Genomic DNA, 13,755 nt, shown 5'->3' with positions numbered 1-13,755 from the left:
TAGTTCATAATTTTGTTTGTAATTTCTATATATCTTTGCTATTGTTTTATTTATTTAGTCCAAGAAAGGATACTGCTTGTAAGTTTTTTTTTGTGTTGATAAACTCAAGTTTTAATTATTTTAAAACAATATTGAACGAAGCCTCAAAAGGAAGTCCAAAGGTGGGTTTTTTTTTTTTTTTTTTTTTTTTCTAATCCATCCTCAATTAATGTATATATGTTATTTGTATTATTTGTTAATCTTAGATTTTTTTTTTTTCATTCTTCTACAAATCCGTTGACAGGAGCACAAGCATATACGATCTTAATTAATTAGATGAGAAATAATTCAAATAAGGCATTATCTGAGAACAATTATATGAAATCAAGGATAAGTTGGATATTTCAGGATTTAATTTTGAAAACATAATAATTTGGATGTATGGCATTGGATTTATAAGCTTTCCGTTTATCTCTAACAAAATTTTAATTGTAATATATCGTTCTTCCATAAACATATCATATTGGAAATTTGAAATAACTTTAATTGATGATTAGCGCCACGATTCCTGTTAGACAAAATTCCAATGTAATTTCTTAGAGAGCTTGAAAATAAACATACAGACAGAGAGGGAAAAAACAAACTGAGCATTCATATTCTCATTTCATTCTATGGTAATGGATAATAAACTATATATTTACAAGAAAAAAAGGAGGTTGTTATGAATAAAGTATTTATGGATGTCCATGCATGTTGCAACTTTTCTGAGCAATTACTTCAAAACTTCTCTTTAAAAGAGTACATTTCTCTCCCACATTTATCAATAGAGTTAATATTAGATGGCTTGTAATTTACATTTTCTAGCCTATAAATAGAGGCTTTGTATGGATGTATTACACACAACAAAAGCATATGAATAAAGCATAACCATCTTTATACATTCTCAATATCTTGTTTATTATTCTTTTACTTTATTTTATAACACGTTATCAGCACGAGAGCTCTACTAATTAAAGATTCAAGGTAACATTTTGATATTTTAATTATTTACCTTTATACTATATTTTGTTAATATTTTATTTTTATCATGCTAATCAAAATGGCCCGAAGCCATCTGCTAATAATAAATTCTCAAATTTCAATTGGCTCGAAGCCATTTTAGCAATTTTATCAATTGACCCGAAGCTCAATTATAAATTAAATTATTGAAAATGTACATTTAAACAAATGACCCGAAACTCAATTTTAATCAAATGTACATTTTAAATTAACAACAGAATTAGCTCTAGAGGAATTAAAAATTGTTGAATGGTTCAGACCTTTACATTTTTAACTTTCTCTGTTTCTTTTTACGTTATATTACGTTAATATGATTATTTAAGTCTGTTCATTAGCCATAAAAATTACGAACTCGACTTACAAGTGAATTTTTGATGAGCTTGAACGTGGTATGGTCATGTTAAATGTCTCAAGTATATTACAATAAATGATATTTTGGATTTTCAGATTATAAATTAATAAATTGTAATTATTTAAAAAATCAGCGGTTCAACCAGTTGACCCACTGGTCCGACTAGTAAATCGTTGACCCGGAAGTTTACTAGTTCAATGTCCGATCCAGTTCTGATAACATTGGTTACGACTGCACATTTAACACAACTGAAAAAACTGTAGTTATAATATAATGTATTACAACATAACCCTGATGTTTTCCAAATTGGAATTTTGTTCCTTCAATTTAGTAAGTTGTTACTTCATTATGTGATGTTAATGTTAAACTTGGACATCTAAACTTCATAGATGAGGTCATATTTTTTACATAGACAATGTTTTTAGTATTTGCAGCAAAATGTATTCTATTTATTCTTTCTTTCTGAAGTTACTTATTACTTTTTATTCAGTTCAACTCTCAAAAAACAATATCACCTTAAAAGAATAAAAAAGAAAAAAAATAAACAATAAGCTAAAAAAATCGTTTATTCTCTTTTAATAGCTTTTAATAATTTCTTTTTACATATATAATACAAGCTTTTATTAAATTTCTATCATAATTAGGAGAAATATATAAAAAAGTAAATTGGATATGAATAGAGAAATTTCTCTATTTGTTACTCTGAAAATGTTACTATCTTTTTAATTTTGCATTGTAAACTATTTTCTTTAAGTTATTTTTTTAAGGTGCATTAATTAGTTGTTTTTTTAAGGTGCATTATTTCTTGTAAAATGTTGTTTTAATCATATTATAATATATTTTTTGTTTCCTTTTATGTTGTATTCATTTTGAGTAAATTATAAAATTAGAAATTAGTATGAATATAAAAAGAGAAAAATAATCTAAACTCTCAATATTCAAAATACTCTGCCATCGATCGGCGCGGAGAGATAGGAATCCATATTCTCCCCGGTACCGTAAAAGGTAATCTTTTACAAGTACCATAATAACGGTCCAGATTACTCCTCAGCCGGTGCCTATTTGTGATTGTGATTCGTGTAAAGTTAAAAGAACGTTCCAGATCAACTAATTGTAAAAGATTCCTTTTTGCGGTACCGGGAGAGAGAGGGAGCATCTGACAGCCGAGTTTTTCGAAGAGCGAGAAGGACAGAAGGTGAAGGTAGAGTAAAGGAAATGGAAAGTGGTGGATACGAAGAGCTGGGAATAGCAGCAGCGCTTTCACGGCCGTGGGATTACCCCACGGCTTGCGACGAACTCAGCGCCATGCTTCGCCTCGGCTATTCCCATCTCTCAAAGCCCCTCCAATTTCTCGTTTTTCAAGACACGCTTCTCGCCTTTCGCATCCTCCCCGAGTAAACTCCCAAATTGCTCTCTCTTTTTTATTCTTTTATTTGTTTCCTTGTTTCTGTGCCAATTTCAACATTCTAAGATAGTAGTGAAGTTTTAGATTGCAATTATTGGTAAGAATTGGCAAAAATTATCAAAATTAATATACATTTTTTAAGAGAACTCGTGCTGATTGAAAGATGAATGTTGCAGTATACAGACGGGATATGGAGTTGCAGCTACTAATTCGCTTTTGCAAGCAGCAGAAGCTGTTTTACCAAAACAGAAGAAGGCAGCTGCTGTTTCAGAGTTCAAGCGTTCAGTTGTCGCACACAAGAGACGTTCTAAGTCTAACTATGATGGAGGTACAAATTGTGTTATTTTGTCTTTTTGGTTTGCTGGCAATTAAGGTTCAATTGAGGCACAGTTAATCTTGCAAAAGATAAAATAGAAAAATCCCAGGAAAATTTGAGCTTAGGTTTGAAGCAACTTTTCTGGTATTCTACTTGAGCTGGTACAGTAAATTATCATACCGTGCTGTTTCTGGTATTCTACTTGAGCTGGTACAACTGGTAATTAGATAAATACTGGATAAATGTTATCATGGGACAAACAAACAACCTGAAGTTGTGCTGGAGTGATCAGTTTTTAATTTACATAACCCATATAAATTCACAAATTCAACAAGCAATTGGAGATTCTATTATTTAATTGGTCTTTCTGTAAAAACTGCCTACTGGTACCCAATAAGTTATACTTAAAAGGCATTTACTATTATCCGAAGAGCATGAAACTTTTTATTACAAGAATAATGGGATGTTTTTCTCTTTTATTTTTCTGTTTGATAATATGTTTTGTATACGTCAGATACGGTGGAGTTGTCACAAGACGTGCTCATTTGTTTATTCAGTTTCCTTGATATGCGATCGCTAGTGGCTGCCGGCTTAGTTTGCAAGTATGTCTTTTCCTTGGCTTGTTTTTACAAATATGTTAATTTGGTTGAATTGGGTTCGTTTAGGAGCAGTAATTCTCTTTTGAGGAGGGTAAAGATGCTTCATGTCTTTGATGCATCATCGCGCCTCACATCCTTTGTCTCTATTTCAAAGTTCAAACAGTCAATCCGATCCGATCAACATGATCTCCATATAAAAATGTGCTTGGAGATCAAATTTTATATTTTTTGGGAAACTTTCTTATTTTTTTTAGATAGGTATAAAATCACTGTCTGAACCATCCAAAAACTTCCAAAAAATAGCCATATTGATAGGAGGTACAAATTTCCAAAAAAATAGTAAAAAAAAATCATATTGATCTCATTGTCCCTATCTACAAAAATAGTAAAAACATTCCAAAAAATATATAATTTGGTCTCCAAGCACATTTTAATAAGTCATATTGATCAGTTCGGATTGACTGTTTGGAATTTGAAAATAGAGATAAAGGATATGAGTCATCATGAGGCATTGAACCCTCCTCTATTGCCTGTGAAGAAACTACCAACCAAGGGAGAGTTTTGGGTTTTCTTAATTTATCGGTGGCATAGGTACAGTGGAGGTTTTTTTTTGTCTCTTCATGGCAGTCTTTTGTTTACAACTTAAAGTGGGCCAGGTCTGACCCAATCTGCTAGAGTGCCAAGATGTGTGTGTGTGTAACCAAAACTAACAGTTAAGGTTGCTGTTGCTAAATTCTAAAAATCTTACTGTTGCCATAGAGTGCATATTACATTTTGGTCATCTTTTATAAATTCTTACCATTAAGTTGAGCGTTCCGTGTACATTTAATAGAGGAGTAAAATTAGGCACTGGATTGAATCCTACCAGTTGCACCAGCCGGGCAAGAAATTATGACCCAGTGCTCCATATAGGACAACATTTAATTGGTTTAGGTCAATTACAACAGTTATTGGTGCTAATTTAAAATTGTTCCTTTGGTTGTTTTCTGGGCATTATAGTGAAGAAATTTGATTGTGAAATAAAATATGTTGAAACTATACAGAAATTCAAGAGTAATCCTTTGATTTCATTTAGCATGAATAAATCCAAGTCTATACTAACATTGTTGTACTTCTACGTACAAAGATCATGGAACTCTGCTGCCAAAGAAAATACCCTCTGGAAGATAGAATATTCCCTTTTCTTTGGTAGTTCCGGTGTAAAGGAGATTGATACTCCATACGATTTTGATTGGCAGGATTGTTTTCAAGAGAAATATAAAGGTACGGTACTGTTGTCCCAAATTTTAGGTATGTCAGTTTATGTTCAAAAGTATGTAATATTTTGAATTCAATTTACCATATCTGGTCGAAAAGCTAGGAGAGCCCAATCACCATAAATTAATATGAGTGGCATGTTTCACTTTTGTTAGATTTAGTTACTAAAAGTAGCTTATATTTCTAATAGATTTGTTACTTCAGTGAGTTATCGTCCCCATTTGCTTGTGAAGGTTCTAACTTCCAAATTATAACAAATTGGTGCAATATTTAACTACCTCTCCAAGATGGATAGAGATCCTATTATAACTACCACACAGAGATGGATGCAGAATTAGCAGAAAGCACCATATTTTCTTACTTAATTGGGGTTTAAGCCTACATTTCTTTTCCATTATTTTTCAAAAAGAGAATGTTGTACAAAATTCCTAATTTTGGTCCCATAATGTGGATACTTGATAGAAATTTCATAGCTGTTGGTAGTTCTACAGTGGTGCCTAAACCTTAGATTGGCCTTGATTATACCTACTCACACAAACCGAGCAAATAAACCGAAAAAGGCTAAAAGTATAAGATCAAAGATAGTCAAATTTTATTATACGTTGTTTATTTTCTTACAGCATTAAATCTGAATTGATTATTGTTTACAGCTGAGTTGGCAGTTGGAGCACCAACAAATAGAGCAGTTTGCATGAACTGTCATTCAGTAGTTTGGCTCAGCACATTGACAAGCAGAGCACCTCATTCTTGTGCCAAGTTGGGACAAAACGAACCAAAACTAAAATTAATATCACCTAGAAAGGTACTCATGGATTCTACACCTATTAATCTTGTGCCAAGTTGGGACATAACAGCTAGTGGTAACATATCTCATTTTTGCACTGCATATTGACTATAAATATATTTTCATTATCAGTTTCCCAAACATGTTCTGGGAGAGGATTTATGGAGTGAGCTTGGTTTTGATTCTGATGATCAAGATAGTGATTCGGATGAAATTTCACGCAGTCAATACAGGTTTCGCAAGTTATGGGCCTAGTAAAGGCTTTTTTAAGTGATGGGTCATAATTTCCTTTGTAACTTCTATATATCTTTAAAGGGGAGGTAGTACAATTGGCTAGGAAAACGTCTTAGAGTTGTTATACCCAAAGGTCGTGAGTTCGATTCCCTCTCACGATTTCGCAACTTCTGCGAAGATTTTCAAAAAAAAAAACTTCTATATTTCTTTGGTATTGTTTTATTTATTTAGTCCAAGAAAGGATAATTAATGCTTGTAAATAATCTCTGTGTTGATGAACCTAAGTTTTAAGGATTTTAAAATAATATTGAATGCCGCTTATAACGCTTGTTAGTAAGCAGCCCATGGATTATTCAAGATATTGCTATACAACGAATTTTGTAAACTGTTACTTGTATTGGTTATTCTGTTGCTAATGGTATGCTCAGATTACATTTATCTAAGCCAGCAAAATGATGAACCTGGCAGCGATTTTATAAACCGTTTTGTCGTTTTCTACTCTCGAGAATCCACCGTTACTAAGTATTTATCTATGTAGATAAATCATCAGCACTGATTTGTTGGCTTTCTTTTTCTTTTAGAAAGGTCATTTTTATAATATTTGGACATAACAGCTAGTTTGCTGACAAACAAATTGATATATTATGAAATTTGCACAAATCGTTGGAATACTTTACTAGATTGTTGAATTCGTTTTTAAACTGTTGTAACTAGGGCTGCACAAAAAATTCGTAGTTCGTGATTCGATTCGAGTTTGATTCGAAAAAGTTTGTAAAAAAATTGATTCGAAATAGTTTGAAATTAATTCAAATAAAATTCAAACTGGACTTGATTCGTTCGAAATAGGTTCGCGAACTATTCTAGTTCGAAATTCAAAGTAACGTGAATTGTTAATTTTCGCTGATGACTTAAAAGTTAAAACATAAGGCCGCTCAGCTATAAGTCATAACTCTCATTCTCAGTTCTAAAATTCTAGACGACTTTTATCTCCCGCTTTCGGCGACTACGATCACTCTTCATTGTCATAAAAAAATTCGTAAAAGATTCAAAATTGAGTTCGTAAAAATTTGACTCAAAATTAATTCAAACCAAACTTAGTTCGAAATTATTTCAAACCAAACTCAAATTGAAGTTCAATTCGGTTTGATTCGTTTGCAGCCCTAGTTGTAACAGTTACTGAAACTGTTATAAAGAAAACTGGAACCGCTGTAATGATTATCTGATTTTAAACTTTTATTATTTCTCTGGTTTACCTATAAATAGGTCTTTTGGACGTTCTTATTGATAAAAAGAATTGCAAAATACCTTTTTCAAAAACCATAAATATTCCATAGACATCTTCTTAGTTTGAATTGTGCTTGGTCAAATCTTTTGTTTTAGCCTGAAATTAACATTCACGACAAGTGAATTAGCCATGAATGTTGTTTCTCTTCAACGTTAGACTTTGTAAAAGATGCGGAATTCTGATCGCACGATCCGGAATTCATTCTAAAATAATTCACACCATGAACATCTACCATACATCTAAAATAAGAATGTAATTAAAGACAACGTCTGGCACATTTCATGTTAATATATCATATATCGTATCACCTTTAAAGTGGTTGTCAATAATAAAAAAAACAAATATTCCTACACTAGTTTTCTTCGTTAGTTACTAGTTCATTGTATATATCACATCTAAATAATTGTCAAGAATAAGAAAATAAATATTCCAACAATGGTTTTCTTTGTTAGTTACGAGTCGATCATTATATAATGCGCACTATTGACTTGTAAAGGATATGTTTAATGAGGAGGGATCAAGTTACAACACTTGAAAGTTACAACAAAGTTACAACATCATTTTTTTTCATTTTCAAAGTCCAAATCGTCGATCCAAACCGTTAGATATTCAATCTATATTAAAATGTGCTTGCAGACCAAATTTTACATTTTTTGAAATTTTTTTGCTATTTATTAAGATGGGTACAAAATCGCTGTTTTTATTAAAATTCTGCACCATTAAAAACAGCAATTTTGTACCCATCTTAATAAATAGCAAAAAAATTTCAAAAAATGTAAAATTTGGTCTGTAAGCACATTTTAATATAGATTGAATATCTAACGGTTTGGATCGACGATTTGGACTTTGAAAATGAAAAAAAATGATGTTGTAACTTTGTTGTAACTTTCAAGTGTTGTAACTTGATCCCTCCTCATGTTTAATTAGTAGCTGTACTAGTCGCTAAAATCCGAAGGTTAAGTAATGCCCAATAATGTAAGCTTGATAGGACTTGCAAACCGTCGAAGTATAGACTATGCTAGCCTCTAGTTTTAACATCTGGAGAAATGGTTCTCAATGGTTAATTTATTGGAGTTTCTAAATATATTGGAGATTGCTCAAACAAATTAGAAAACAACTATGGAAGTTTAGAAGTGCCAAAAAAATTAACTGGAAACCAATTTGGGGTCGCATCTGGAAGGTACATATTTAGGTAAAAATATAGCCTTTGTAATAGGATAATTGATTATATAATTGTGTTCAAGTACATGAACGGTATTACAGAATGAGGGTATATGATACCTTTCTTATTTGCAAATTCATGTGATCATTACTTTTTTTTTTTTGCAATCACATGTGATCATTACTAATCTACTCTTTAATGTAATATTTATTGGATTTACCCCACGATTAATTTGGGGCAAAAAAAAATAGCATCGGCTATGGTTTTCTGATCTATAGATAGGAACCTCCTACCCACAGGCGTTGACACCACACACACACAAAAAAAACAATCTCCTCATCCATTATATAGCTAGACAACTCAATTTTATAAATTCCAATTTATAATTTCTTCTTCATTATCTACTGAGGCTTGAGAACATCCTACAAATTGATCAAGAACCATGGCACATGAAACCATGCAACCTCGTGTTGTTTTATTCGCAAGCCCCGGCATGGGCCACCTTATCCCTATGTCTGAGCTTGCCAGGTTGCTAGCATCGCCTCGACACAATTGCACCGTCACCATAATCACCAAAGCACTGACGGTTTCATCATCTGAAAATGATAAAGGATCTTTTCTCTCATCTCTCCCCGCTTCCGTGACCATCGATTTCCTTCCTACAAATCATGACAATTCCATCAATTCGTTAAAAGTAAATGACGTATTCCTTTCCGCATTGAACTCTCTACCGGAATTACGCGAAGCCCTACGGTCGCTGCAATCCTCGTCTAGAGTTGTTGCATTGATAACTGATTTTTTAAGCGTTGATGCAATTGCAGTTGCGAGGGAGTTCAGTATACCTTTCTTTGTATTTTTTCCTACAAATCTCATGGCTTTATCTTTCCTTCTAAATGTAACCAGAATTGATCATGAGACCACAACAGAGTTCCCGGATATGCCTGTAATTCAATTGCCAGGCTGGTGCGTGGCAATTAATGGTGTCGACCTTGGTGAATCGTTTCAAGATAGGAAAAGTGAGGCTTATAGGATGTCATTGCACATGGCAAAACAGATTAGCAAGGCCGATGGCATTCTTAGCAATAGCTTTTGCGAGCTCGAACCAGCATTAGCTAATATCTTGAAGGAAGACAATCCTAGCCGCCCGCCAGTTTATACAATTGGACCACTTGTTCGGAGCATATCGGATCAACAAGTAAACGTGTCAGGTTGCTTGGAGTGGTTGGATCATCAAACAAGTGGCTCAGTATTATTTGTTTCTTTTGGAAGTGAAGGGACCCTTTCATCAGAGCAACTAGTCGAGCTTGCCTGGGGATTGGAGCTAAGCCGGCAACACTTTTTATGGGTCATTAGAAGTCAAAGTGACTCGAGCAACGCCACATTATTACCTGAAGGATTTATCGGAAGAAACAAAGAAGTAGGATTGGTTGTACAAGCATGGGTCCCACAAATGGAAATTCTAGGCCACATATCAACTGGCGGGTTTCTGACACATTGCGGATGGAACTCGGTGCTGGAAAGCATCATGAGTGGCGTACCTATGATCACTTGGCCACTGAATGCTGAGCAAAAATTAAATGCAAAAAAACTAGTAAACGGGATTGGAGTGGCGTTTAGGCCGGAAGTGAAGGATGGAAGTGTTGTGAGTAGAGATGCGATAGCAACGGTTGTGAAAGAACTGATGCAGGGGGAAGGTGGTCGAGATGCTCGAAAGAAAGCGCTGGAGTTGAAGGCGGCCGGTGGCAAGGCTTTGTCTGAAGATGGAACTTCCTTCAAGGATTTTGCTAAATGGAAAAGCTCAATTGTTATGTAAATACTTGTTTTATATCTTAGTTTGGATCAGCTTCTGCATGTGAACTATGTATTGAACTTTGCTCATTAGAATGAATTTTAGCTAGCTTTCATTTTTGCAGATAGTTAATTTCTATGTTGATCCAGGTATATTAATAAAATTTCCTCACAACAAAATCAAATTAATAACCACTAGTTCTTGATAAATAAATACTAGCAAGGCTATGGTAATATGCATATATACTATGGATCAACCCGTGCTATATTTTCAAAATTCAAATAGTCAATCCAAACCGTTAAATATAAAACTACACATGAAAATATATTTCGGGACCAAATTTTATATTTTACAGATATTTTTATCATTTTTCTAAAAAGATTGAAAAATACTGTTTTTGAATAGTCCAGAATTTTTAGATCAAATGGTTTCTAACTACCTAAAAAATACTATTTTTTTTTTTAAAATATAAATTTTCTCTCCAAGTATATTTGATATGAAGATCCGAATTCCGAAATATGCACGTTATCATAACTTTAATAAATAAATAAATAAAGACAGGAGAAAAGAGCGACCCAGTTTACCCTTTTATTATTTAGCCCAAATATTTTCCCTAAAGCCCATTAAAATGAGCATAGTCACTAAAGCCCAGTTATACAATGAACAAAACCAGTGTATCAGACACAAGTCACATAACTGAGAAATAAAATACTAGATAGCTTTCTAGCGGAGAACCACTTGTCTGTACCAAATGCTCTCTCTCCACTCTCCATGGTGTACCGCCTCTCTCACTCGTCTTCCCCAACCCAAAACCAGAAACCAAAAGAGAAATGCTTTTTCAACAACCGTTCAAAGGAGGAGAGTTAGATCTTTCAACGTTAATAAGATAAGGTGTGGGCTTTTACCAGTAGATCCTTGGGCACCTACCATAGACTCGCAAAGCATTGCTTCTCAGCTCTTCGCTGTTTCTCTGTTTCCATATCTGGGTTTCTTGTATTTTATCACTAAATCCAAGACTGCGCCAAAGCTCACCCTTTTTGGGTTTTATTTCCTCCTTGCGTTTGTAGGAGCCACGAGTATGTCATTATTTATTTAAAAACTCAATATCTTTATGAAATTTAAAACTCGGGACTGTATATCTAAAACTGTTCAATTTCTATTAGTATTTATTTACTGTACCAAGCTGGTTTGGTTATGTCACTAGATTCTGGTGATTTTCTTTTTCTGTCCAGAAATTAATATTTAAGCCTCAATCTATGAACAAAAAATTGGGCATAGTGATAACAAATGTTGTTGTAATTGCAGAAACAATTGTGTATATAAACATATCTATGTGAAAAATAAACCAAAAGGTGGGCTGTCATATGCATAAGCTTATCTGATTTCTTATATCTGTTTGTTGATATTAATTTCTCCTAATTGACTCTTTTCTTTTCTTTTCATCTTTGCTTGTCCTTCCCTTCCTGCTCTATTTGAAGTTCCAGCGGGTATATATGGTGAGTTTTCTCTTGTAGTCTCCACTTTGTTAAGAAGAATTAAATCAAACATTTATGTAACCTTTTATAATTAGCCAGTGCATCTATGCTCCCTCTTGTTTTCTCATTGCTTATTCATTTTTATGTTCAATTGAACATTAATTGGGGTTGATTACTTGATAATTGTGGCCAAATTGCACATCTAGGATCAGTTTTAGGGTTTAGTTAAGCCTTAAACTGCAAAAATAAGGGATATTTGATGATGCTTAATTGACCAGGCAAAATATGATAATAATGAAACCCTTGGTTATTTGACACACAACAATGCATTTAATAAACACAATCTTATAAAGTGTTGATATTGGCAGCTAAGTTGCACTACGGGACCTCATTATCTAATGTGGATTGGCTTCATGGAAGCGCTGAATCATTACTGACACTTACAAATTTGTTTATTGTGCTTGGCCTGAGAGAGGCCTTGAGGAAATTGAAGGATGATTCAAAGAAAACTACTTCCGATCAAATCACTTCGGATAGTAAAGAAAAGAGTATGTCTAGTTAATTGTAAATTATTCTACGATTTTAGTTTAGTTATATTTGACTGGTGTAAATTTTGAATCTTTAGTTAGTAGATACATTTTGGTAGAGAGCCCCAGCTCTGTCAATTAAATCCAGAATTGTATAATGTTCTTGGACATGTTTGATCAAAGTTTAAAGTAAGCTTAAACCTACTTTAAAAAAAATGTTCTAAAGCATGGACTTATTTTTTATTTCTCATTTTTGAAAGAAGGTCAGTGGTGGGCATGAGTCCAGATTTTCAGTTCAGTCAACTGGGTATTTTGGTAATTTGTTGTGTTATTTTCTCAATTAAGTTTTGAAACTTCAAAGAAACTTTATGTCAAAATTAAAATATAGAAGTGATTGTCACAAGTAAAAAGTTTAGAGAGGTTTGAAGAAAATGCTTTTGTTTTGAGTCGAAGTAACCTACAATTGGCTACCTGCTTTCATTACAACTACAGTATAAAAGATGAAAACAATCTCAAAACCATCAGGATCCCAAATTTAAAGAGCCCCAGACTGGAATATCTCCCAGCTGAGCCAAAACAATATCAGTGCATATTTAGAATTCAGTCGGTCTGCTTTGAGATTTGTGACATGTTAAAATAATGATGCATATCTCATTCTACTCGGTCGGGTACTGCACTGGAACTAAACTCCAAATTCAGTGGGAGTGAGAAGCAGCAGTAAATACAAGCACCTTAGTTGGGTCCCTCATTGCCTGCGCTTCAGTCAAACTCGAACTTAATATCACAATAAGGCAGTGTATTGGTGCTGATCTTTATTAAATAAACCAGGTACCAGTAAACTACAGTTTTGAATAATGTCACTCTATTTATTAGAGAATCAGACTACAATTATTAGGCATCAAACAATACAACCAGATTTGTCTGTCTCTGGCAATTTGCCAGTTTTTGCACAGGAACCGAATCGTCTGCCTCCCTAGGGGCAGGAATTTTCTATCCCCAGAGTCACTGCAGAGTGAGTCCCCATATAACCCTAAATTCGGCTGAGGTTGGAATTCACGGGGTCACTTTAATATTTGTGTGGATTTTGATTGGACGGTCTCGAACTAAACTGAAACTTTGGATTATTTTAGAGGATCCGAATTCCTTCCCCCTTGGCACCATCACCATCACCATCACTTGGATTTTCAACTTGTTGATCTTCATATTCCCTGACTAATAGTGCACCATCCATATCCCCTAAAGGATGCAAGTGACTTGGAAACAAAATTTGTTTCTTTCAATCCAAAAAGTTCATAAAGGTGGGTTAACACTGTATAAGTTTGAGCCATCAGTCGTATCCAACGGTCCAACCTGTCCGAATTTCATTGATAACCTCATGAATAGCAGTGAATTTTAAGCCAGAAATTTTGAAATTGTGCTCGATTGTAAACCGGGATCAGTAGTTGACTTCACAGAGATTATTATCCAAGTCAACATGTTAAACAAACATAAGTACATGCATTGCCAGGGAGAAATTTCCTTGTAATTCAATT

At 33.7% G+C, this 13,755-nt stretch overlaps 2 protein-coding genes and 1 pseudogene across 2 annotated transcripts; all 3 read left to right on the top strand.

Moving 5' to 3' along the window:
- The first annotated feature begins 2,560 nt into the window (after window positions 1-2,560).
- Window positions 2,561-6,376, top strand: LOC144547105 (F-box protein At5g52880-like). Its single transcript, XM_078295713.1, has 6 exons — window positions 2,561-2,784; window positions 2,972-3,123; window positions 3,626-3,713; window positions 4,837-4,973; window positions 5,618-5,769; window positions 5,884-6,376. The coding sequence occupies exons 1-6, from the start codon at window positions 2,606-2,608 to the stop codon at window positions 6,004-6,006; spliced, it is 831 nt and encodes a 276-aa protein (XP_078151839.1). The 5' UTR covers window positions 2,561-2,605; the 3' UTR covers window positions 6,007-6,376.
- Window positions 6,377-8,874: 2,498 nt separating this feature from the next.
- Window positions 8,875-10,245, top strand: LOC144546645 (hydroquinone glucosyltransferase pseudogene; annotated as a pseudogene).
- A 674-nt stretch (window positions 10,246-10,919) lies between these two features.
- On the top strand, window positions 10,920-12,521 carry LOC144546806 (1-acyl-sn-glycerol-3-phosphate acyltransferase). Its single transcript, XM_078295368.1, has 3 exons — window positions 10,920-11,297; window positions 11,700-11,717; window positions 12,065-12,521. The coding sequence occupies exons 1-3, from the start codon at window positions 10,973-10,975 to the stop codon at window positions 12,256-12,258; spliced, it is 537 nt and encodes a 178-aa protein (XP_078151494.1). The 5' UTR covers window positions 10,920-10,972; the 3' UTR covers window positions 12,259-12,521.
- The last annotated feature ends 1,234 nt before the right edge of the window (window positions 12,522-13,755 follow it).

This window comes from Carex rostrata, chromosome 30 (genome assembly GCF_964058835.1).
Source record: "Carex rostrata chromosome 30, lpCarRost1.2, whole genome shotgun sequence".
Taxonomy (NCBI): domain Eukaryota; kingdom Viridiplantae; phylum Streptophyta; class Magnoliopsida; order Poales; family Cyperaceae; genus Carex; species Carex rostrata.
Note: the sequence above shows the minus strand (reverse complement) of the source record. Positions and strands in the feature narration are given on the sequence as shown.